The sequence below is a fragment of the Bufo bufo genome, chromosome 2 (genome assembly GCF_905171765.1).
Source record: "Bufo bufo chromosome 2, aBufBuf1.1, whole genome shotgun sequence".
NCBI lineage: Eukaryota > Metazoa > Chordata > Amphibia > Anura > Bufonidae > Bufo > Bufo bufo.
Window position 1 is genome coordinate 27915023 of NC_053390.1, and position 23590 is coordinate 27938612.

Consider the following 23590-nt stretch of genomic DNA (forward strand, 5'->3'; position numbering starts at 1 on the left):
TACTGCTGTGGCTACTATTACCCTTACACAGCCTCAGATCTCCTGCCTTGTTCATCAGGTTCCATACTGTACTGCTGCCCCTGCAGCTACTACTGCCCCTGCTGCCTTTATTACTACCCCTATATATCCACACATCTCCTGCCTTGCTCATCAGGTTCCATACTGTACTGCTGCCATTAGTACTACCCCTAAACGCACATCTCCTACCTTGTCTATCACATCTCCTACCTTGTCTATTAGGGTCAATACTGTACTGTTTTTGCTCTCAAAAAAAGGGAGAATTTTTGGAATGTTTGTTCAAAACAAGGCATTGCTTCTTCTGACACCACCATGCGTGTATAAACACCACCAAACCCCCCCCCCCCCCCCCCAAAAGGTATTATTTTTGGACCATATTTATTTTAAAAAGTCTACGGTGAGGCAAAAGTCTGGACACAAAGTTTTCACTGGTGCAATTTATAGAAAATTGACTTCCAATCTATGAAAGCATTAATTGGTAGAGAGGCTGCGTTATTTGGTGTTCGACCACCATTTAGAAATTTATCATATTGAATTCAGCTCAGGCCTTTCCTGTGGGAAGGAGGTCATGTGCTAGGTCAACCATGGCTAGATTTACTAATACACACTGGAATTTTCAGTTTGTGATAATATATCTATATATAAGCGAGTTCAAGGTTTCCTAAAAAGTCTTTACATGACGTGTGCGATGTGTCCACCATTCTGGAGGATGCGCACGGTCAAACGTTTAATCAGGTCTTTGTGAACACGCAATCTTAGCTCTTTCAATTTGGGTTGAATTTATTTGTACTCTAATTAAAACCTATTTCAAGTAATTTGCTCTTCTCTCGTGTGTGACTTCTCTGATGTGCAACAAGACTTGGATTTTGTGTAAAACGTTTCCCACATTCTGAACATAAAAACGGCTTCTCTCCTCTCTGTATTCTTTCATGTCTAACAAGACATGATTACTCTATAAAAAATTTCCCATATTCTGAACATGAAAATGGCAATCTCCTGTGTGAAGTCTCTCATGTTAAACAAAACTTGATATATCTGTAAAACTTTTCCCAAATTCTGAATATGAATGTCACAAATAGGTAGGGATAAGTGCAGCCCTAACTCCACCCACACTCCTATCCCACCCTTCTTGCACAGAATAGCAAAAGAAGCAATGGGGCCCAAGGTCAAGAGGTAACAGAAGCACACAGGGTACGATAATATCAAGTAAGTACAAGCCGAGGTCAGGAGCCAAGAGATTGCATCAATACAAGGGGTAACACCAGGTCAGAGTCAAATACAAGCCGAGGTCAATGGATAGAAGTCGCACATACAGGATACGCTAGTGAGGAAGTAAGACCAATCACAGGCAACCTGTGGCCAGCAGGTTACCTGTTTAAATAGGACTTTTTGATGGGTCATGTGACGTGGCTAGCGTCACATGACCCATGTCCAGCATCTCAGTACACCTGAGCGCCGACTCAATCACATCGGCGCTCAGTTCCCCACCTGCTCATTGTCTAGGAGATGGAGGATGCCGGCCACACTGAGGAGACGTGCGTGCCCGGGTCCTCCCCGCCCTCTTGTCACCATGGAGACGCCCCCTTCCACGAGGGGCCACTGGACCCAATATCACTGGAGTTGTTTTTTTTTGATGAGCTAAATGGAATTTCTTCACCAACCTTTTAGCATGCATTTTATTCTTTGGCACCCAAGACCTCTCCTCTGGACCAAAACCCTTCCAGTGAACTAAATATTGCAAAGAATTACAAACTTTCCTCACATCAAGGATTCTAGAGACTTCGTATTCTAGTTGACTGGCAACTTCTACTGGCGGAGGAGATTCTTGTGTCGGAGATACAGGCGACACATACTTTTTGAGTAAAGCTTTAGGAAAAATACTATGAATGCGAAAAGAGTCAGGTAACCGTAACCTAAAAGACACAGGATTAATGATGTCAATAATATCATAAGGGCCAATAAATCGAGGTGCCAATTTACCCAAAAGTACCTTCAGACACAAATTTTTGGTAGATAACCACATCTCGTCTCCCAACTCAAAATCTACCCCTCGAGAGCGCCTTTTGTCAGCATTAACCTTTTGAACCTCCTGGGCTTTTTGCAGATTCAACTAAACCTGGGCCCAGACTGTGCACAGTTCTTTAACTCCTAAATCAGCTTCAGGCACCTGAGAGGAAGACAGCGAGAATGAACTAAATCGCGGATGAAATCCAAGATTACAAAAGAAGGGAGACATACCAGTAGACGCGTTCACCTGATTATTAATGGCGAATTCCGCCAAGGACAAATACTTCACCCAAAGCTGTTGGTTGTCAGAGACGTAACACCTCCAATACTGTTCCAGAGACTGGTTTAAATGTTCGGTTTAAACCGTTGGTTTCCAGATGAAAGACCGAAGAAGAAGACAGAGAGATATTAAATTTATGACAAAAAACCCTCCAAAATTTTGAGACTAATTGAACGCCTCTATCCGAAACCATATTCTCGGGAATTCTGTGTAGACTAATTACATGATCCAACCGACTTACCCTCCGAAACCGGCAGGTTGGTAATAAAGTCCATAGAAATGTGGGAGGGACCAAGGTCTACTAGGGATGGGCTGTGGTCACAACTTACCCACCGGACGGGACCTAGGAGTCTTGGACCTGGCACAAACCTCACAAGAGAATACATATGACTGGACATCTCTAGACAAGGTGGGCCACCAATAAAACCTAGAAACTAGTTCCTTGGTGGCATTAATGCCCGGATGCCCACTAAAAACAGAATTGTGGCACTCATCTAACAGTCGGAGATGCAAATGACCAGGGACAAACAACTTATCTTTAGGGGATTGTACTGGAGCCAAGTGTTGTCCCGCAGTAATTTCGGTCGTCAGACCGGAGGAGACCAAAGCCATAATGATACCTGCCGGCAAAATAGTTTCTGGAGGAGTGTCAGGAGACTGAAAAGCACAAAAAATTCCGGGATAGGGCATCCGCTTTGACATTTTTATTTCCTGGCCTGTAAGTAATGCAAAAGTTAAAGCATGTAAAGAATAATGCCCACCTAGCTGGTCTGGGATTCATACGTTTAGCGGGTTCCAAAAACATTAAATTTCCTATGATCAGTAAGTACCATAACACAATGTTGAGCCCCCTCCAAAAAATGATGCCATTCCTCAAAGGCCCATTTAATAGCAAGTAACTATCGATTACTAATGTCATCATTTCTCTCAGTAGAAGAGAACTTACAAGAAAAGAACGCGCAAGGTCTTAGGTTAGTGAGAGTGGATGACCCCTGAGACAGTACTGCCCCTACCCCATCCTCAGAGGCATCGACTTCAACCACAAAAGGCCTCTCTTGGTCTGGTTGGACTAATACTGGGGCATTAACAAAACACCTCAAGTGTTTCAAAAGCCTCTATGGCCTCTGGCGACCAATTCACTAGATCCGCCCCCTTCTTGGTTAGGTCAGTGAGAGGCTTAGCAATAATAGATTTTTTTTTAATCAATTTCTGATAATAATTTGAAAACCCTAAAAAGTGTTCTAACACATTAAGAGAGGAGGGTCTTACCCATTCCAAAATAGACTGCACCTTCCCCAGATCCATCTTAAAGGATTGGGGTGTGAGGATATATCCCAAAAATGAAATTTCCTGCACTCCGAATATACACTTCTCATTTTTAGCGATTAGTCCGTTCTCCCGAAGAACCTGCAGTACTTGTCTAGTGTGAATAACGTGAGAATCCCAGTCATGGTAATAAATCAAAATATCATCCATGTAAACAATCACAAATTTTCCAATAAATTGTCTAAAAATGTAATTGACAAAATTTGGGAAAACTGCCGGAGCGTTACTTACACCAAACGGCATAACCAAATATTCATAATGACCCTCAGGAGCATTAAAAGCCATTTTCCACTCATCCCCCTCCTTAATTCGAATAAGATTATAGGCCCCCTTTAGTGAACCATTGAGATCCAAGAACTTGATTAAACAGGTCTGGAATCAAAGGCAAAGAGTACTGGTTCTTAACTGTAATCTTATTTAACTCTCTATAATCAATACAAGGTCTCAGTCCACCGTCTGTTTTCCCAACAAAGAAAAACCCCGCCCCCATAGTAGACACCTAGGGTCTAATATGTCCTTTTTGTAAACTCTCCTTCAAATAGTCCCTCATAGACTCCCATTCCGGACCAGACAAATTATAAATACGACCCCTAGGGTACTTAGATCCCGGAATAAGATTGATGGCACAATCATATGGTCTATGAGGGGGAAGGAAATCAACATCGGACATGGCAAAAACATCAGCAAAGTCATTGATGTACGTGGGAAGGGTTTTCGATTCCATAGTGATTCCAGTCTGAATAACAGGTAGACAGCATGACTCACATTTTAACCCCCATTTTTCTAATTCACCTGTGGACCAGTTGATGACTGGGTTATGAACCTGGAGCTAAGGCATGCCAAGAACTATCTCCACGGGTAAATTCTTTAATACCAAAAAAGAACCATACTCCACATGGAGGGCCCCCACAGTCAAGGTCTCCTCAGGGGTACAATATTCTACTGTTCCACCCACCAAAGGGGTGGAGTCAATAGCAATAAGATGAATGGGGTTAACAAGAGGCACAGTGGGCACCCCAAGGGAAAGCACATAATTGTGGTCAATAAGATTAGAGGCAGACCCTGAATCAATAAATGCCTTCCCAGACCCCTTACAAGAACCAAAATAAATAGTCACAGGTAACAATATCTTCTCTTTAACCACCTTAGGGGGTACCTTATCCTTCTGGTCATCAGGACACAAAGATCTCCTGGAGGTAGGAATTTTAGGACGTTGTCGTAACCAGTGATCCGATTCTCCGCAATAAAAGCAGGCACCCCTCTGACGTCTTTGATCCCTCATGGTTATTCCGAGTTGCATGGGCTCTTCTGGATGATTCTCCAATTTGACTCTCAAGGGTGAAGAGTCAGGTTTAACCACTACCTGTAGAAATGTCAGCTGTTCTCTTTGTCTTTCCCTTATACGTCGGTCCAGTCTGACAGCTAAAGTCATCGTCTACTATAAAGTGTCAGGGAGGGGATAACTGACCAACATATCCTTCAAATCTTCAGAGAGCCCTAACCTGAACTGACACTTAAGTGCTGGATAGTTCCAGCCAGAGGAATTTTCCAAAATTTGGTGAAATATTCCTCCACAGGTCTGTCTCCTTGGCTAACAGACGTTAATTGAGACTCTGCGACAGCCGACCTATCAGGTTCATCATAGAGCTTAAAGCCTGAAAAATACGCTTCAACAGTAGCTAAGAAAGGGGAGTCAGTGGGAAGAGAGTAAGCCCATTCTTGTGGGTCTCCCTGCAACAAGGAGATAATAATGCCCACTCTTTGCTGTTCGGAACCCGAAGAGTGAGGGCGTAGACAAAAATAAAGCTTACAACTCTCCTTAAATGTAAAAAAATGCTTACAGTCCCCTGAAAAACGGTCAGGTAATTTAACATGAGGCTCAAGATTCTGAAAAGAGGAGGACGCTATTGATGGGGTCTGAAACAACTCCTGCTGCTGTAGCCTCTCCACCATTTCTTGCACCATTTGGGCAATATTATGTACTTGATCTGTAAGGACTCGCATAGGATCCATGGTTATAGGTAAGGCTTGTGATTCTGTCACAAATAGGTAGGGATAATTGCAGCCCTAACACCATCCACACCCCTATCCCTACCTACTTACACGGTCCGTCCTAACCGACGGGGTACAACTGGGCGGTAGTCCCTAGCTTACGTACGTGCAGGGGCCTAAGGAAAGGAAACAACACATGGAGAACACAATAATAAAACAGATCACACAGAAGCAAAAGCTTCCCAGGCCAGCACAGAATAGCAATAGAAGCAATGGCGCCGAGGTCAAGGTCAGGAGGTAACACAAGCACACAGGGTACTATAATATCAAGTAAGTAGAAGCCGAGGTCAAGATCCAAGAGATCGCGTCAATACAAGGGGTAACACCAGGTCAGAGTCAAATATAAGCTGAGGTCAACAGGATATGCTAGTGAGGAAGTAAGACCAATCACAGGCAACCTGTGGCCAGCATATTACCTGGTCCTCTTGATGGGTCACGTGACGTGGCCAGCATCACATGACCTATGTCCAGCATCTCAGTACACCTGAGCGCCGACTCATTAGCACATTAGCGCTCAGTTCCCCACCTGCTCGTTGTCTAGGAGGAGATGGAGGACGCCGGCCACATTGAGGAGACGTGCGCACCGGGGTCCTCCTCGCCCTCTTGTCACCATGGAGACACGGACACCGGCGGCGCTGCAGAGGGAGAGCGTGTCGCCAGCTCCCTGTTACAATGAATAAGACTTCTCATCAGTGTGAGTTCTCTCATGTTTAATGAGATTTGATCCACTTAAAAAACATTTCCCACATTCTGAACATGACTGTAGTTTCTCTCCTGTGTGAAGTTTCTCATGTTTAACAAGATTAGATTTTTTAAAATAAAACATTTCCCACATTCTGAACATGAATACGGCCTCTCTATCCTTTGTGAATTCTCAGATGTATAACGAGTTGTCCTCTTCTTTTAAAACATTTCCCACATTCTGAACATGAATATGGCTTCTCTCCGGTGTGACTTCTCTCATGGCAAACAAGACTTGATTTCTCTGTAAAACATTTCCCACATTTTGCACACGAATATGGCTTCTGTCCTGTGTGAATTCTCTCATGTCTAACAAGGTGTGATTTTCGTGTAAAACATTTCCCACATTCTGAACATGAATATGGCTTCACTCCTGTGTGAACTATCTCATGTAACACAAGATTAGATTTTTTTGTAAAACATTTCCCACATTCTGAACACGTATGAGGTTTGTCTCCTGTGTAAAGTCTTGAACTCTTTGTGAACGCTTCATTACAGTGAAACCTTTTACCCCCTTTCTGACCTGTACTTGTAACAGTCCATGATTGGTCAGAAGAAGGTCCCTCAAGATTAGGGAGATTACTTGATAGATCTGTACTGTGAAGTCCTGGATGTACATTTTCTCCTGAAGAGCTCTGCATAATATCTTCATCTTCTGCTTTAAAATTTAGTGATAACATGAGATTTCCCTCAGAATTCTTACTGGGATTTTCTGTTAAGACAGAAATAGAAATTTGCATTTTTTTAATTTATTTACAGAGTAGACAAACTTCTAACATTCCTATTAGGCCTCATGCACACAACCATGGTTTGGGTCCGCATCTGAGCAGCAATTTTTGTGGTTCGGATGCGGACCCATTCACTTCAATGGGGCCACAAAAGATGCGGACAGTACTCTGTAACATCCACTCCGCAGCCCCACAAAAAACAAAATAGAACATGGCCTTTTCTTGTCCGTATCACGGATAAGGATAGGACTTCTCTATTCAGGGCAGAACATTCGCACACGAATGGCAACAGTGTTTTGCGGATCCAAAAATTATAGGCCGCAAAAAAGGACACAGTTGTGTGCATAAGGCCTTAGGCTGGAAGTGGATCCAGCTTGAATGGGAAGTAAAAGCCAATCACATTGAATTCACTACTGGCCTTAGTTCAATAAACTGCACCAAAAATGAAACGTGTGATTCCGGCCTTAGAAGGTTTTGTATAATTCTCTGATAAAGTTCAGAATTCTGCTGTACACCCGGTCACCACTTTTAATACGTATTTAATACACAAATCTAGCAGAAAATTTAGAAAAACCACTGCCAAACAAGCCTGCCTTCTACCAATACATTTGGCCCTTTAATGCCAAGTGGGCTTCACAATTTTCACATAGGGACATATTAAAAGTGTTGATCAGTGGGGGTCCCAACTTTGAGACCAGGAACCGATTGCCAGAATGAGGGGTCAGAAGCACTTAGCCGAGCTCTGCCTCCCCCTTTGCTGCAGAGCGCAAGACTGTAGACGGTATCAATAGAAAAGCTGAGATCGTCTACAGTTTCGTGTGAAGCAGTGCTCGGCTAAGCGCTTGTGACCACACAGCTAGCAATCGGTGCGGGTCTCAGAGCTGTAACACCACCAATCAACGGAATGTCATCAGAAAATTAACTATTGCTTAACCCCTTACGGACACATGACGTACCGGTACGGCATGTTTCCCGAGTCCTTAAGGATACATAGTCATGTGTTGTTCAGATCACCGCCGCCCGGTGATCGAAACAAGGTGCCTGCTCAAATCATTGAGCAGGCACCTCGGCTAAATGTGCGGGGGGGTCCCGTGACCCCCCCGCGTGTCGGCGATCGCCGCAAACCGCAGGTCAATTCAGACCTGCGGTTTGCGGCTTTTACCTGGTGCGGCGGTGGTGCCATCGGGTCCCCATGGGGCTGTGGGGGGGACCCGATGGCATGGAAGGCAGCGCGATGCCTTCCTGAGGTATCTGCGCTGCCTTCCGGTGAAGAGCCTGTGAGATCCAGCCCCCTGGATCTCACAGGCCACTGTTGTGGAAATATGAATAGTTGTAATCAGCTCGCATCAAAGTTTGTGTAAGGAAAAAGGTAAATCCCTATTCCCTTAGCCGCAGTCAGAGAGAGACCCAGGTGCTACCATCTTGATTGAAATTCTGAGCAACTCCTCCCCTCCCTGCTCAACCTGTGTCTTTTATTTACTCACAAAAGGTGTAAAAACGGGCTGGCCCAAGACAAGGATACAGGAAGTGATAACATACAGGAAGTGATGACATGTCAAAGGACAGGGAGTGGCAATCAATGTGGCTGGACAGACAATGCACACACCCCATCCCTGTATAAGGAAGGATGAGTCATGTCCATTGTCTGACCAGCCAGGTGGCCGCCCACCCCCCATCACTGTCAGCATGGACCTCATTCAATACTGCTCAAAGGTGATCAGTATCTAATAAAGACTGGTTCCTATAGGTTTGAGATTATCTGCGAGACATTGCTACGGCTATTGTCAGTATACTGTACGAGTATACCGACAAGGCAGATATGCATGTCTTAAAAGCAGATATGTCTGCAAGCCCATGAGAAGGTTTTCATACTGAAGGTTTTACCACTGGTCCCGATTCAGCCAAAGTACCCCCTGCTAGAGCGCTCTTTGGCTAAATCCGACACAGGGAGACAGATGACAAATCTATAAAAACACACACACATCCTAAGATAAAATGTCTGCATAATAAAATTTCCACAACACCCCGGAAGCTGTATGAGTAATACACACAATATTACTCATACAGCCAATGCATTCCAATACAGAAGTATTGGAATGCATTGTAAAGAAATATACCCCCCAAAGTTCAAGTCCCAAAGTGGGACAAAAAATAAAGGGAAAAAAAAAGTTGAAAAAATAAAGTCCCCCCCCCCAAAATATTTAAAGTTTCAAGTGAAAATAAACAAAAACGTCATTTTCCCCAAATAAAGTAAAAAAAAAATATTGGTAAAAAATAGGAAAAAAAAGTATACATATTAGGTATCGCCGCGTCCGTATCGACCGTATCTATAAACTTATCACATGACCTAACCCCTCAGATGAACACCGTAAAAAATTTAAAATAAAAACTGTGCTAAATAAACAATTTTTTGTCACCTTACATCACAAAAAGTGTAATAGCAAGCGATCAAAAAGTCACACGCACCCCAAAATAGTGCCAATAAAACCATCATCTCATCCCGCAAAAATCATACCCTACCCAAGGTAATCGCCCAAAAACTGAAAAAATTATGGCTCTCAGACTATGGAAACAGTAAAACATGATTTTTTTTTGCTTCAAAAATGAAATCATTGTGTAAAACTTACATAAATAAAAATAAAGTATACATATTAGGTATCGCCGCATTCGTGACAACCTGGTCTATAAAAATATCACATGATCTAACCTGTCAGATGAATGTTGTAAATAACAAAAAATAAAAACTGTGCCAAAACAGCTATTTCTTGTTATCTTGCCTCACAAAAAGTGTAATATAGAGCAACCAAAAATCATATGTACCCTAAACTAGTACCAACAATACTGCCACCCTATCCCGTAGTTTCTAAAATGGGGCCACCTTTTTGGAGTTTCTACTCTAGGGGTGCATCAGGGGGGCTTCAAATGGGACATGGTGTCCAAAAAAACAGTCCAGCAAAATCTGCCTTCCAAAAACCGTATGGCATTCCTTTCCTTCTGAGCCCTGCCGTGTGCCCGTACAGCTGTTTACGACCACATATGGGGTGTTACTGTAAACTACAGAATCAGGGCCATAAATATTGAGTTTGGTTTGGCTGTTAACCCTTGCTTTGTAACCGGAAAAAAATTATTAAAATGGAAAATCTGCCAAAAAAGTGAAATTTTTAAATTGTATCTCTATTTTCCATTAATTCTTGTGGAACACCTAAAGGATTAACGATGTTTGTAAAATCAGTTTTGAATACCTTGAGGGGTGTAGTTTCTTAGATGGGGTCATTTTCATGGAGTTTCTACTCTAGGGGTGCATCAGGGGGCTTCAAGTGGGACATGGTGTAAAAAAAAAAAACAGTCCAGCAAAACCTGCCTTCCAAAAACCGTATGGCATTCCTTTCCTTCTGCGCCCTGCCGTGTGCCCGTACAGCGGTTTACAACCACATATGGGGTGTTTCTGTAAACTACAGAATCAGGGCCATAAATATTGAGTTTGGTTTGGCTGTTAACCCTTGCTTTGTAACCGGAAAAAAATTATTAAAATGGAAAATCTGCCAAAAAAGTGAAATTTTTAAATTGTATCTCTATTTTCCATTAATTCTTGTGGAACACCTAAAGGATTAACGATGTTTGTAAAATCAGTTTTGAATACCTTGAGGGGTGTAGTTTATAGAATGGGGTCATTTTTGGGTGGTTTCTATTATGTAAGTCTCGCAAAGTGACTTCAGACCTAAACTGGTTCCTAAAAATTGGGTTTTTGAAAATTTCTGAAAAATTTCAAGATTTGCTTCTAAACTTCTAAGCCTTGTAACGTTCCCAAAAAATAAAATATCATTCCCAAAATGATCCAAACATGAAGTAGACATATGGGGAATGTAAAGTAATAACTATTTTTGGAGGTATTACTATGTATTATAGAAGTAGAGAAATTGAAACTTGGAAATTTGCAATTTTTAAAAAATTTTGGGTAAATTTGGCATTTTTTTATAAATAAAAATGAATTTTTTTTACTTCATCTAGTGTCATGAAGTACAATATGTGACGAAAAAACTATCTCAGAATGGCCTGGATAAGTCAAAGCGTTTTAAAGTTATCAGCACTTAAAGTGACACTGGTCAGATTTGCAAAAAATGGCCTGGTCCTTAAGGTGAAATAGGGCTGAGTCCTTAAAGAGGACCTTTCATCGGTCCAAACATTGTGAACTAAGTATCATGACATATACAGCGGCGCCCAGGGATCTCACTGCACTTACTATTATCCCTGGGCGCCGCTCCGTTCTCCCGTTATGTCCTCCGGTATGTTCGGAGACTTGGTTATAGTAGGCGGAGTCTGCCCTTGTTCTGCTGGGCGTCTCCTTCTCCTAGGCTGTAGCGCTGGCCAATCGCAGCGCAGAGCTCACAGCCTGGGTGTACAGGCTACTGGGTGTACAGGCTTGACCTGTGGCCAGAGCTGGCACAATTTGCCATGGAACTCTTGGCTTGTCCCTCGTTGAGTGTCCTGTCCGAAAGGACATTCAGCGCAGCAGGGGGGAAAGTGAAATAAGCATACTCGCCTAGCTCACGACAGTGTGGACTACCTCACATTTCTAAAAATGCATGAGGCATGGATCTCAGAGGAATTCAACACGTATGATGACCACATGTAATTGAATTTCCTCATGCCAGCCCACACATATCCGCCATAACGCAGAACAAAGAATAGTCCTTGTCTTATGTATATACAGCGGCATAAAAAGGCCTTTTATGTCAGGTGAATGCCTAATTTTTAAGGCCTGTACTGGCCTACAGTAAATTTTTTATCTAGTGTCCGCCTAATGTACCTCCAGCCACATAATCACAAGTTCTTTTCTGTCAGCTGAATGCCTCATTTTTGGTGCCTGTACTGGCCTATAGTAACATTTTTATCCAGCCTAATGTACCTGTCACACACACAGGGGGTGGGGTAGTGACCACTGAACTCCACCCTCACCCCTGTCCCTGCCTACTTGCCTTGCAAGTCCTAGCAACAAGGGACAACTGGTCGACAAACCCTTAGCTAGGATAGTGCAGGGAAGACAAACAACACAAACAGAAAGGTCAAACAAGCCGCGTCAAAACCAAGAGAGCAGAAAAGGTACCGGAGAAACAAGCAGAGAATCATCAGGACAAGCCGAAGTCAAACCAGGAGAGCACGCCAAGACCAGAGGATGAGACGGACGGGAAATCGGAAGCCAAGCAGGAACAAACAAACCAGGTGAGTATCATGCAGGAAGGACCTCAATAACAGGCAATCTGTGGCCAGCAGATTGCCTGTTTAAATAGAGTGCTGGTGGAGTCATGTGATGTGGCCAGCGTCACATAACTCCTGCGTTCTGATGCAGCCGAGTGATCAGCTTGCGGCTCAGCCCTATTGCGGCTGTCATGGGAACGGGCGACGCCGGGCGCGCTGATGACGCGAGCGCGCCCGGCCGTCCCCGCTTCCCAGAACACCACATCGTGACAGTACACCCCCCCCCCCTTTTACGCGGGCCCACCGGACCCAAGGCCCCAGGCGACAGCTTCTCAGGATGTTCCATATGAAATTTTTTGACAAGCCTAGTGGTGTGAACATCCTTAGCTGGTACCCAGGACCTTTCCTCCGGTCCATAGCCTTTCCAGATACTGTAAGGAGTGGCGGACTCTCCTAACATCCAACATTTTTTAAACCACAAATTCCTCAGAATTATTAACCAGTACTGGCGGCGGAGCGGGGTGTGAAGGAACCACAGGAGTAACATGTCTTTTCAGTAGAGATTTATGGAAGACATCATGGATGCGGAACGAATCAGGTAACCTTAATCTAAACGACACTGGATTACCTCCGTAATCTCGTATAGACCTATAAAACGAGGTGCAAACTTTTTGGAGGCCAGCTTAAGAGGCACATTCTTAGAGGACAGCAACACCTGATCCCAAACCTAAAAATCCATCCCTCTAGAACATCTCTTATTCGCTTTAATTTTTTTATTATTTTGAGCCTTCTCTAGGTTCGACTGAACCCAGGCCCAAACTGTGCACAATTCAGATGAGACCTTATCTGCCTCAGGGTTAGATGAGGAGACAGATGACCCAGAATCAAAACGAGGATGGAAACCGTAGTTACAAAAGAATGGGGAGACACCAGTGGAGGAATTAACATGGTTGTTGTCTGTGAAGGTTCTCATTTATCCAGGTCATGGTATATCTGTAAAGAATAAATCAAGGCAACTGGACTTACTGTAGATTTCTTGAAAACGTTTCACTCGTTCTTCCAACGAGCGTTCTCAATTCTGAGAATTGAGAAAGCTCGTTGGAAGAACGAGTGAAACGTTTTCAAGAAATCTACAGTAAGTCCAGTTGCCTTGATTTATTCTTTACAGATATAACATGGTTGTTAATTGCAAATTCTGCCAAAGGAAGGTATTTAACCCACAACTGTTGATCACCAGAGATATATGACCTGAGAAATTGTTCCACAGACTGATTAAGTCGCCCTGTCTGCCCGTTACTCTCAGGATGATAGGCAGGCAAGAAGGACAATGAGATTTGGCACCTCTGACAGAAGGCTCTCCAAAATCTCGACAAAAACTGGACACCCCTATCAGACACAATGTTCTCGGGTACACCGTGCAAACGTACAATTTGTTCCACAAATACAGAGGCCAGAGTCTTAGCATTAGGAAGTTTAGCAAGGGGAACAAAATGTACCATCTTACTAAATCTGTCGACCACTACCCAAACCACAGTTTTACCCTCAGCAGGTGGCAGATCCGTGATGAAGTCCATAGAAATATGGGACCAGGGTCTACTGGGAATGTGTAGGGGGTCGCAGTTCACCAGCAGGATGAGTCCTAGGGGTTTTGGACCTGGCACACACACCTCACAGGCCAACACATAGGACTTGATATTCTTGAACAGGGTGGGCCACCAATAAGACCTGGATACCAGCTCTTTAGTACTCTTGATTCCAGGATGTCCACACAAAACAGAGTCATGACACTCACCCAACAGCCGGAGACGGAACTGTTCAGGAACAAACAACTTATCTGTTGGTGTGAGTGGCGGGGCCAGATGTTGTTCTGCCTTAATAAGAGCCGGCTGCTAAAAAGACACTAGCTGGCAATATGGTTTCAGGCGGTGCGTCCGTGGGCTGGAACGCACAGAAACTCCAGGATAGGGCATCTGCCTTCACGTTCTTACTTCCTGGCCTGAAAGTGATGGAGAAATTAAAGCGTGTGAAAAACAATGCCCATCTGGCTTGACGGGGATTCAACCTCTTAGCAGACTCAAGAAACATCAGATTTTTGTGATCAGTAACAACGGTAACACAATGTTTAGCCCCCTCAAGAAAATGTCTCCACTCCCCAAATGCCCATTTAATGGCCAGCAATTCAAGATTCCCCACATCATAATTTGTCTCAGTTGGAGAATTTTTTTTGGAAAAGAAGGCACAAGGCTTTAAATTGGTAAGACTAGCGGGACCTTGAGAGAGGACCGCTCCCACTCCGTCCTCAGAGGCATCCACCTCCACGATGAAAGGTCTCTCTTGATCCGGCTGAATCAAAACTGGGGCGCAGCTGAAAGCCTTCTTAAGTGTCTCAAATGCTTCAGTAGCCTCAACAGACCAGTTCTCCAGGTCCGCCCCTTTTTTGGGGAGGTCGGTCAAGGGCCTAGCAATTACTAAAAAATTCTTTATAAATCTACGGTAATAATTAGCAAATCCTAAAAAACTTTGTAAGACTTTTAAGGATGCCAATACCTTGCTAGGATCGATTTTAAAAGCATGAGGAGTGAGGACATACCCAATATACAGAATCTCTTGTACCCCAAAAACACATTTCTTCTGTTTGGCCGCCAATTGATTCTTCCTCAAAACCTCCAACACTTGTTTCACATGAGACACATGACACATCAAAATCAGGGGGAAAAATCAAAACATCACCAAGGTAAACTATTACAAATTTACCCAAGAATTCTCTAAAAATATCATTCATAAAGTTTTGAAACACAGCTGGAGCATTGCTGAGTCCGAAAGGCATTACAAGATATTCGAAGTGTCCAGCTGGTGTATTGAAAGCTGTCTTCCACTCGTTTCCCTCCTTAATTCAAATCAAGTTATATGCCCCCTTCAGATCAATTTTAGAGAACCAGGAAGCCCCCATTACCTGATTAAACAAATCAAGAATCAATGGAAGGGAGTATTGATTCTTGATCGTAATCTTATTCAACTAGTCGATGCAAGGTCTGAGGCCTCCATCTTTCTTTTTAACATAGAGATATCCCGCCCCCATAGGAGAAACAGAAGGCCTAATGTGTCCCTTGCTGAGACTCTCTACAACATAATCTTCCATGGCCTTGCGTTCAGGTCTGGAAAGATTATAGATACGTCCCTTGGGATATCTGGCCCCCTCTACCAATTCAATGGCGCAATCATAAGGTCTATGGGGCGGTAGCAACTCGGGGTTCGAGGAGGAGAACACATCCATATATTCTATTACGTGTAAAGGCAATGTATTGGAATCTGCGGAGACCCCCGCTTGCACTACAGACAAGCACAAGTCGCATTCAACCCCCCATTTCCCCAATTCTCCCTTGGTCCAGTCAATAATAGGGTTATGTAACTGGAGCCAAGGTATTCCCAGTACCACCTCTACTGGAAAGTTTTCTAGAGCCAACAGAGAACACATTTCAGAGTGACACACCCACACAGTCAAGGATATCTCCAGGGTAGAATACTTCACAGTACCACCCACCAGGGGGGTGGAATCGATAGCCATGATGAGGATGGGAGTGGGTAGTGTCAAAATCGAAATACCCAACTTTAATGCAAATCTCATATCAATAAAGTTGCCAACAGAACCTGAGTCAATGAAGGTATTACCAGAACATTTGTTAATACCCAAGGAGACAGTAATAGGTACTAATAACTTGTTCTTGACCACATTAGGAAATACCTGGTTCTTAAGCTCCCCCGTCTTGGTAAATTTACCGGAAGAAGGTTTCTTGTAGCATTGGTTTATCCAATGGTCTGACTCGCCACAATAGAAACAAGCCCCTTGTCGTCGACGCTGATTTCTACGAGTCATCCCGACCTGCATGGGTTCCTCAGAAGAGAAATCGGCTCTGCTCACAGGACAGACCTCTGACTGGAGCACCTCCTGGAAAAAAAGCAAACGTTCCTGCCGTCTCTCCCTAACACGTATGTCAAGTCGAACAGCGAGTGTCATGGTCTCCTCTAATGTCTCAGGAAGCTGGTAGTTCACTAACAGGTCTTTGAGATTTTCAGACAACCCTGACCTGAACTGGCTTTTTAGGGCTAGTTCATTCCAGCCACAAGGAACACACCATCTCCTGAACTGGGTACAATACTCTTCGGCAGGTTGGTCTCCCTGTACCAAAGCCTTAAGAGCGGTCTCAGCTACCATGGCCCTGTCAGGTTCATCATACAAGTTACCTAGGGCCTGGAAGAACCCCTCGACAGAGCTGAGACAACCAGTGTCAGCCGGCAAGGAAAAAGCCCAATCCTGGGGATCTCCAGTGACCGCCTAATGTACCTTAAGCCACATAATCACAAGTTCTTTTCTGTCAGGTGAATGCCTAATTTTTTTTCTAGGCTCAAGCAGGGCACATTTTTGAGAGTTTCCCTTTAAGAGGGTTGTAGGACTATTTGTGCACTTCTAGTAAGTATTTGGTGACTGCAAATAAGACCTGAAGGTTTTTTAGGTTCGCCTGCCATTAAAGTGAATGGGGCCCGCGGCGAACGCGCGGTTCGCGAACATTTGATAGCGAACGCGCGTTCGCGTAACGTCCCAGCCGATGTTCGTCTATCACTAGTGGCTACGACTACCCTTACACAGCCTCAGATCTCCTGCCTTGTTTATCAGGTTTCATACTATACTGCTGCCACTGAAGCTACTACTGCCCCTGCTGCCTTTATTACTACCCCTATATATCCACACATTTCCTGCCTTGTTCACAGGCTCCATACTGTACTGCTGCCTTTAGTACTACCCCTACACGCACATCTCCTACCTTGTCTATCAGGGTCAATACTATACTGCTTTTGCTCCCAAAAAAGGGAGAATTTTTGGAATGTTTGTTCAAAACACCACCACGCGTGTATAAACACTGCCAAACACTTTTCCCCCCAAAAGGGATTATTTTTGGACCATTTTTATTTTAAAAAGTACAGGGTGAGGCAAAAGAATGGACACAAACTTTTCACTGGTGCAATTTATAGAAAATTGACTTCCTATTTATGAAAATATTATTGGTAGAGAGCCTGCGTTATTTGGTGTTCGACCACCATTTTGAAATTTATCATATTGAATTCAGCTCAGGCTTTTCCAGTTGGAAGGAGGTCATGTGCTATGTCAACCTTGGCTAGATTTACTAAAACACACTGGAAGTGTCAGTTTGTGATCTAGTTTGTGGCTATATATAAGCGAGTTCAAGGTTTCCTAAAAAGTCTTCACATGACGTGTGCGATGTGTCCACCATTCTTGTGGATGCGCATGGTCAAACGTTTAATCATGTATTTGTGAACACGCAATCTTAGCACTTTCCATTTAGGTTGAATTTATTTGTACCCTAATTAAAATATATTTCAAGTAATTTGCTCTTCTTTTGTGTGCGACTTCTCTGATGTGCTACAATAATTGGCTTTTGTATAAAACGTTTCGCACATTCTAAACATAAAAACGGCTTTTCTCCTCTATGAATTCTTTTCATGTCTAACAAGACTTGATTTCTCTGTAAAGAATTTACCACATCAACATGGGAAACATTTCCCACATTCTGGACATGAAAATGGCATCTTTCCTGTGTGACTTCTCTCATGAGAAACAAGACTTGATTTATATGTAAAACATTACCCAAATTTGGAACATGAATATGGCTTCTCTCCTGTGTGAATTCTCTCATGTCTAACAAGCTATAAAGCTATTCCAAAATTCTGAACATGAATATGGGTTCTTGCCACCGTGAATTTTCTCATGGAAAACAAGATTTCATTTATCTGTAAACATTTAGGGGTACATATAGGGCGATTTTTCACAAAGACCGGGATGGTCGAATGGTGTGTTGTCTTCCTGGCACTCGAGTTCGACACATCGCAAATCAGGTTGATAGATTACTGGGAGGGTCTGGAGAAGATCCAGCAGTCATGGTCCATATAGGAACCAATGAAAAAGTTAGAGGTAGGTGGAGCCTCCTTAAAAATGATTTTAGGGATTTAGGTCAAAAGCTTAGTGTTCTCCGAAATACTACCTGCACCACGAGCCACAAAAGAAAGGCAGTGGGAGATTAGGGAGGTTAACAAGTGGCTCAAAAACTGGTGTAGGAAGGAGGGGTTTGGGATCCTGGAGAACTGGGCCGACTTCTGTAGGCTACAGGCTCTATCGTAGGGATGGGCTGCACCTCAATGGAAAAGGGGCAGCTGTTTTGGGGGAGAAGATGGCTAGAAGGTTGGAGGAGTGTTTAAACTAGAGACTGGGGGGAGTAATCACGTTATAGGATGGGAAGATAGCGCAGATAGAGACTGGGGGTGAGGTAACGGGACTGGGGAGGAATGAAAGGAGGGAATAGAACAGTTCAGAAGGAAAAGTGTAGGGTAAAAAAAAATATACATAAACCTCTTAAATGTATGTATACTAATGCCAGAAGCCTGACTAATAAAACTGGGGAACAAGAATTAGTGATGCGTGAAGAGGACTATGAGTGGGAATAACTGAGACATGGCTGGATGATAGCTATGACAGTGGGAATAACTGAGAAATGGCTGGATGATAGCTATGACTGGGTAGTTAATGTACAGGGTTACAGTCTATTTAGAAAGGATCACCAAAACCCGGAGAGGAGGAGGGGTCTGCCTTTATGTAAAGTCCTGTCTAAAGCCCACAGTCCAAGAAGATATAAGTGAGGGACATGAACATGTGGAGTCACTGTGGGTAGAAGTACATGGAGGCAAAAACAATAATAAATTACTAATAGGAGTTTATTAAAAACCACCTAATATACCAGAGTCCACAGAAAATCACGACTAAACGAGATAGACGAGGCGGCAAATCATAATGAGGTAGTTATTATGGGGGACTTCAACTACCCAGATATAGACTGGGAAACTGAAACCTGTAGATCTCATAACGGAAACAGGTTCTTGGCAATAACCAAAGACAATAAACCTTCCCAACTGGTTCAGGACCCGGCTAAATAGACAGCCATGCTGGACTTAGTATTAACCGATAGGCCTGACAGAATAATAACAGCTGTGCAGGTTGGGGGAAACCTGGGAAATAGTGACCATAAAGTAATAACCTTCCAATTGTTATTCAAAACAGTGTTTCTTCAGGGAAGAACAATAATACCAAACTTCAAAAAAGCTAAATTTAGCCAACTAAGACAAAGTCCTCAAAAATAAAAATACAGCCACAAAATGGGATATTTTTTAAATCATCCTAAAATCTAATTGTGAGAGGTACATACCATATGGGAATAAAAGGTTAAGGAACAAGAAAAAAAACTATGTGGACAAATAGAACTGTAAAGAAAGCAATAAATTACAAAAATGACAAAAAAAAAGCTTTTAAAATCACTAAAACAGGAGGGTGGCGAGGAAACACAGAAAAACTATAAAGGAAAAAAATAGAATATGTAAAAAACAAATAAAAGCGGCCAAACTAGAGACCGAGAGATTAATTGCCAAAGAGAGCAAAACTAACCCTAAAATGTTTCAAAGTGGCGTAGCGGCATGACGTAGACGACGTGACGTGCCGCGGCCCCGCACTGCCTGCCCTTCCGCGCGCCTCAGGACGCCTGTGAGCGCTATGCTGTACCTCTTCTAGCCGGGATGATCGGGGGCCCCGGGACGCTGTTAACGGTGCGGTCCGTGCTCTCCCTTTCGACTTGCTGCTCCTGCCTGCCACTTGTAGCCCTGGGCTGGCAACATCCTTGATCTGTGGGAGGAAGAGAAAAGTTCGGCAGTGCACACTGTGGATGCAGCTCTCTAGTTGTCTGCCTGTGGTTTAGTGGGGTAGCCTTCGGCCAGGTGGGCCGCTTCGTTGTCCTTTTCCCCCTTTCCTCTGGCGAATTCTGAGTTGGACGACACCTGCAGTATACATACCGGTGGCACCAGCCTGCTGCGTTTTCCCTCTTTCTTCTTAAAGCTGTGGACGGTTACTAAAGAAATCATAGATCTCCCTCCATCTTGGGACACGTGAGAAAATATATTGCCTTATATATCTTTACGGTGGTTGTCTGTACTAAATACTGTTTTAGAGCGATGGTGTGAACAAATAAATCAACTATAGATTTTTGTTACGTAAGCCTCTCCTCCTCTACATACTCAAACCCCTGAAAGATTGTGATCCGTGTCATAATATAACGTTTTATTACACAAATGCAGACATATAGACAATAATTATAATATACGATCCGGGCAAAAAGGGGATGACTAGGAAAAAAAAAAAAAAAAGCATTGAAGAAAATAACCAAGAAAGGGAGCCCCCTACCAAAGAAGGGGAGAGAGAGAAGAGAAAAATGCCTCCTAAAACCCAGAATAGGAAATCGTTTGGTACGATATTTCTTAAAAGAGGGGTTTCCCGAAGTCCAACAATTAAAATGGACAAGTTCCTTAAATCACCACCCCCACTCAGTAAAACAGGAGGTAATCAGGAACAATCTGCGCGTACAGAAGGAGGAGAGGATAATGAGCCTGTATTAAATACGCCGGGAACATATTAGATCCGGACTGTCAAATGACTAACATTGATACAAAACTAGCCGATATTTTAGAAGCAGTTAAAACCACAAATCAGTCTTTGGGTACCTTATCTACTACAGTCGCAGCACTGCAGACTGATATTTCTTTGATACGGGATGACCTTAATAAAATGTGTCAACGCATAAAAACCACTAAAAAATTAACGACTGATTTAAAGAAAGAATTAAATCAAGAGAAGAAAAATATGGAAGAAATTGAGATAGATCACAAAATGTTGAAAGATAAAATGACAGATATGGAAGATAGATCCCGGCGGAAAAATCTCTAAATAATTGGGTTCCCAGAAAAACTGAGGGTGCTGATCCTACCTCGTTTATGCAAAAATGGTTAATGGACATGGTAGATCCTGAAAATGTAACATCAACTTTTATAGTAGAACGGGCTCACCGAATTCCAGCTAGGAAACCATCGCCAGGGGCTACCCCTAGACCACTCCTAGTTAAGATGCTAAGCTCAAAAGATCGAGATTTTATCTTAAGAAGGAAAAGGGAAATAGAAAGATGTGGACTATAATGGACGTAATATTGCTATTCCCCCGGATTTCTCTAAAACCACTCAGGATAAACGAAGAGAATATAAAGACGTTAAAACAAGACTCATACAGGCAAATATAAAGTACTCTATGATATATCCGGCAAAACTGCGTATTGTCTACAAGGACGCAGAACATTTCTTCATGAATCCAGTCAGTGCCTCTGAATGGTTAGATCAACACGGACTGTAACTGGAAGCAACTTGATGGCATGTAGTCCCAAGTGTAGAGATACCATGATTTGAATATTGGTCTGTTGGTCGTCTGGTGGGCTGACGGGGACGGGCCCACCCACCTACTTAGCATGGGACTGGTGGTGGGTGGACCTATCCCCGCCGGCCTTATTTCGGGCGCAGGAACGGGTTTTATCAAGAATGAATTTGTTATATCTATTATCCATGGGATAGGGTGCTATCGGGTTGAGAAGTTGCTTATATGTGTATTCTTGATATAGGTCCAATGTTTTTGGTGCTAGAGGACTGACTTAGAAGCTTTTGAGTCATACACATGAAACAAATAGGGGTGCCCAGCTGCGGAATCTAAGGGCACATTAAGGATTAATTAAGAGGGTGTGTGGATGGGTAAAGGCAGGGCTGGGAGGCGTTTTGGTAGAGACTCCTATTGCTATTTATGCTCAGGGGCCAAGTTGGGGAGGAGGGGAGTGGGGTAGGAGGGGAGTGGCGTAGGAGGGGAGTGGGGTAGGAGGAGAGTGGGGTAGGAGGAGAGTGGGGTAGGAGGAGAGTGGGGTAGGAGGAGAGTGGGGTAGGAGGGGAGTGGGGTAGGGAGGAGAGTGGGGTAGGAGGAGAGTGGGGTAGGAGGAGAGTGGGGTAGGAGAGTGGGGTAGGAGGGGAGTGGGGTAGGAGGGGAGTGGGGTAGGAGTGGGGGAGGGGAGGGAGGGGTAGAGGGGGGTGTTTCCACTGATGATCCCGAAGATATGGATAGTTTTAAGATGCACTTTTCGCCAGGGCTGTTAATTATTAGATACTATTTATTATGACACAAAAGATCTTAAGTTGGAATATATACGTGGTTTATCGGAGGGAGTTAAGAGATGTGCAGTTTTTTATTTAGTGCATAGACACCTCCCTGCAATAGCGGCATTACTTGAAACCCATAACTCCATTGAGAGAGTCAATACAACGGGTAAAAAAAGATGGGCATCCTATGAATACCACTCCTGCTTTACCACCAATTCCCGTGTGTTTATATTCATAATCAAATTGATTATGATCCAATTGATGAATTGATTGATAGGGAAGGGCGATATATATTACTGTAGGGTAGATTGAATGGTCAGAGAACTATCCTGGCCTTTGTTTATATCCCCCCCCCCCCCCCCTTCTCAACTTATGTAATGGGTAAATGAATGGAATTTATCTCGATTAGATGTGCTGGTAATGGGCGATTTCAATTCAGTCATGGATATGGAGAAAGACAGGAAATCCATCTATGTAGATTATAAACAAAGTACAAAGATCAATACTTTGTTATCTAGAATAGGCCAAGAAATGGCCCTTACAGATATTTGGCGTTATCTGTATGGCAATAAGAAAATGTTTTCATGTTTCAGCAAAACTTACAGATCCATGTCTAGAATTGATCTCGCACTTGCCAATACCGAGCTTATTGGTGTAATTAAGAAAATGAGATACGAGGTGCACAGTATTTCTGATCACTCTCCTGTTTGGGTTGTGATCAGAATGCTGAATGAGGTAGGGGGATACAGACAATTTAAATTAAACCCTCATGCGTTATCTGTAGTAGAAAAAGTAGCGTTGCCAAGGTTCAATACTTTTGGGCTAATAATGTCAATTCAGCTCATATCCATATGGTATGGGACTCACTAAAGGCCTTTTGATGTGGCATTTATAGTAGTAAAATCAGGCAGAAAAAGAAAGGTTTTATTGATACACAGAAACAGCTGGAAGACAGTGTTAGACAAAAGGAAATTGAAATTGCCCTAATAAATAATACCGATACCCAAGCATCATTGGAAAACGCATGGGGAGGAATACAAAAAGTATCTCTATAACAAAGCACAACATAAAATCTTTTTTTCGGGGCAAAGGAAATTCTGCGAATTCCGGGAAGTCAGGAAGATTGCTCGCAATGTTGATTCAAAATCAGAAAGGGGTCAATAAA

The 23590-nt window shown here is 43.3% G+C and overlaps 3 protein-coding genes across 4 annotated transcripts in view; all 3 read right to left on the bottom strand.

Annotated features, from left to right (window-relative positions):
- The window catches only part of LOC120990673 (zinc finger protein 585A-like), a 1368789-nt gene that overhangs the window by 138990 nt on the left and 1206209 nt on the right, over positions 1 to 23590 (bottom strand). The gene's annotated exons all lie outside the window — the stretch shown is intronic.
- Positions 1 to 23590, bottom strand: part of LOC120991237 (gastrula zinc finger protein XlCGF17.1-like) — a 250829-nt gene that overhangs the window by 73009 nt on the left and 154230 nt on the right. The gene's annotated exons all lie outside the window — the stretch shown is intronic.
- LOC120991242 (zinc finger protein 420-like) overlaps positions 6202 to 23590 on the bottom strand; it is a 35550-nt gene continuing 18161 nt past the window's right edge. The window contains exons 3-4 of one of the 2 annotated variants that reach the window (XM_040420104.1): positions 19970 to 20089; positions 6202 to 7136 (exon numbers count right to left, since the gene is read on the bottom strand). In XM_040420104.1, the coding sequence (XP_040276038.1) occupies positions 6541 to 7136; positions 19970 to 20089 (716 nt within the window). In that variant the 3' untranslated portion in view covers positions 6202 to 6540. The remainder of the gene's footprint in view (positions 7137 to 19969; positions 20090 to 23590) is intronic. The other variant, XM_040420105.1, reaches the window with a different exon arrangement.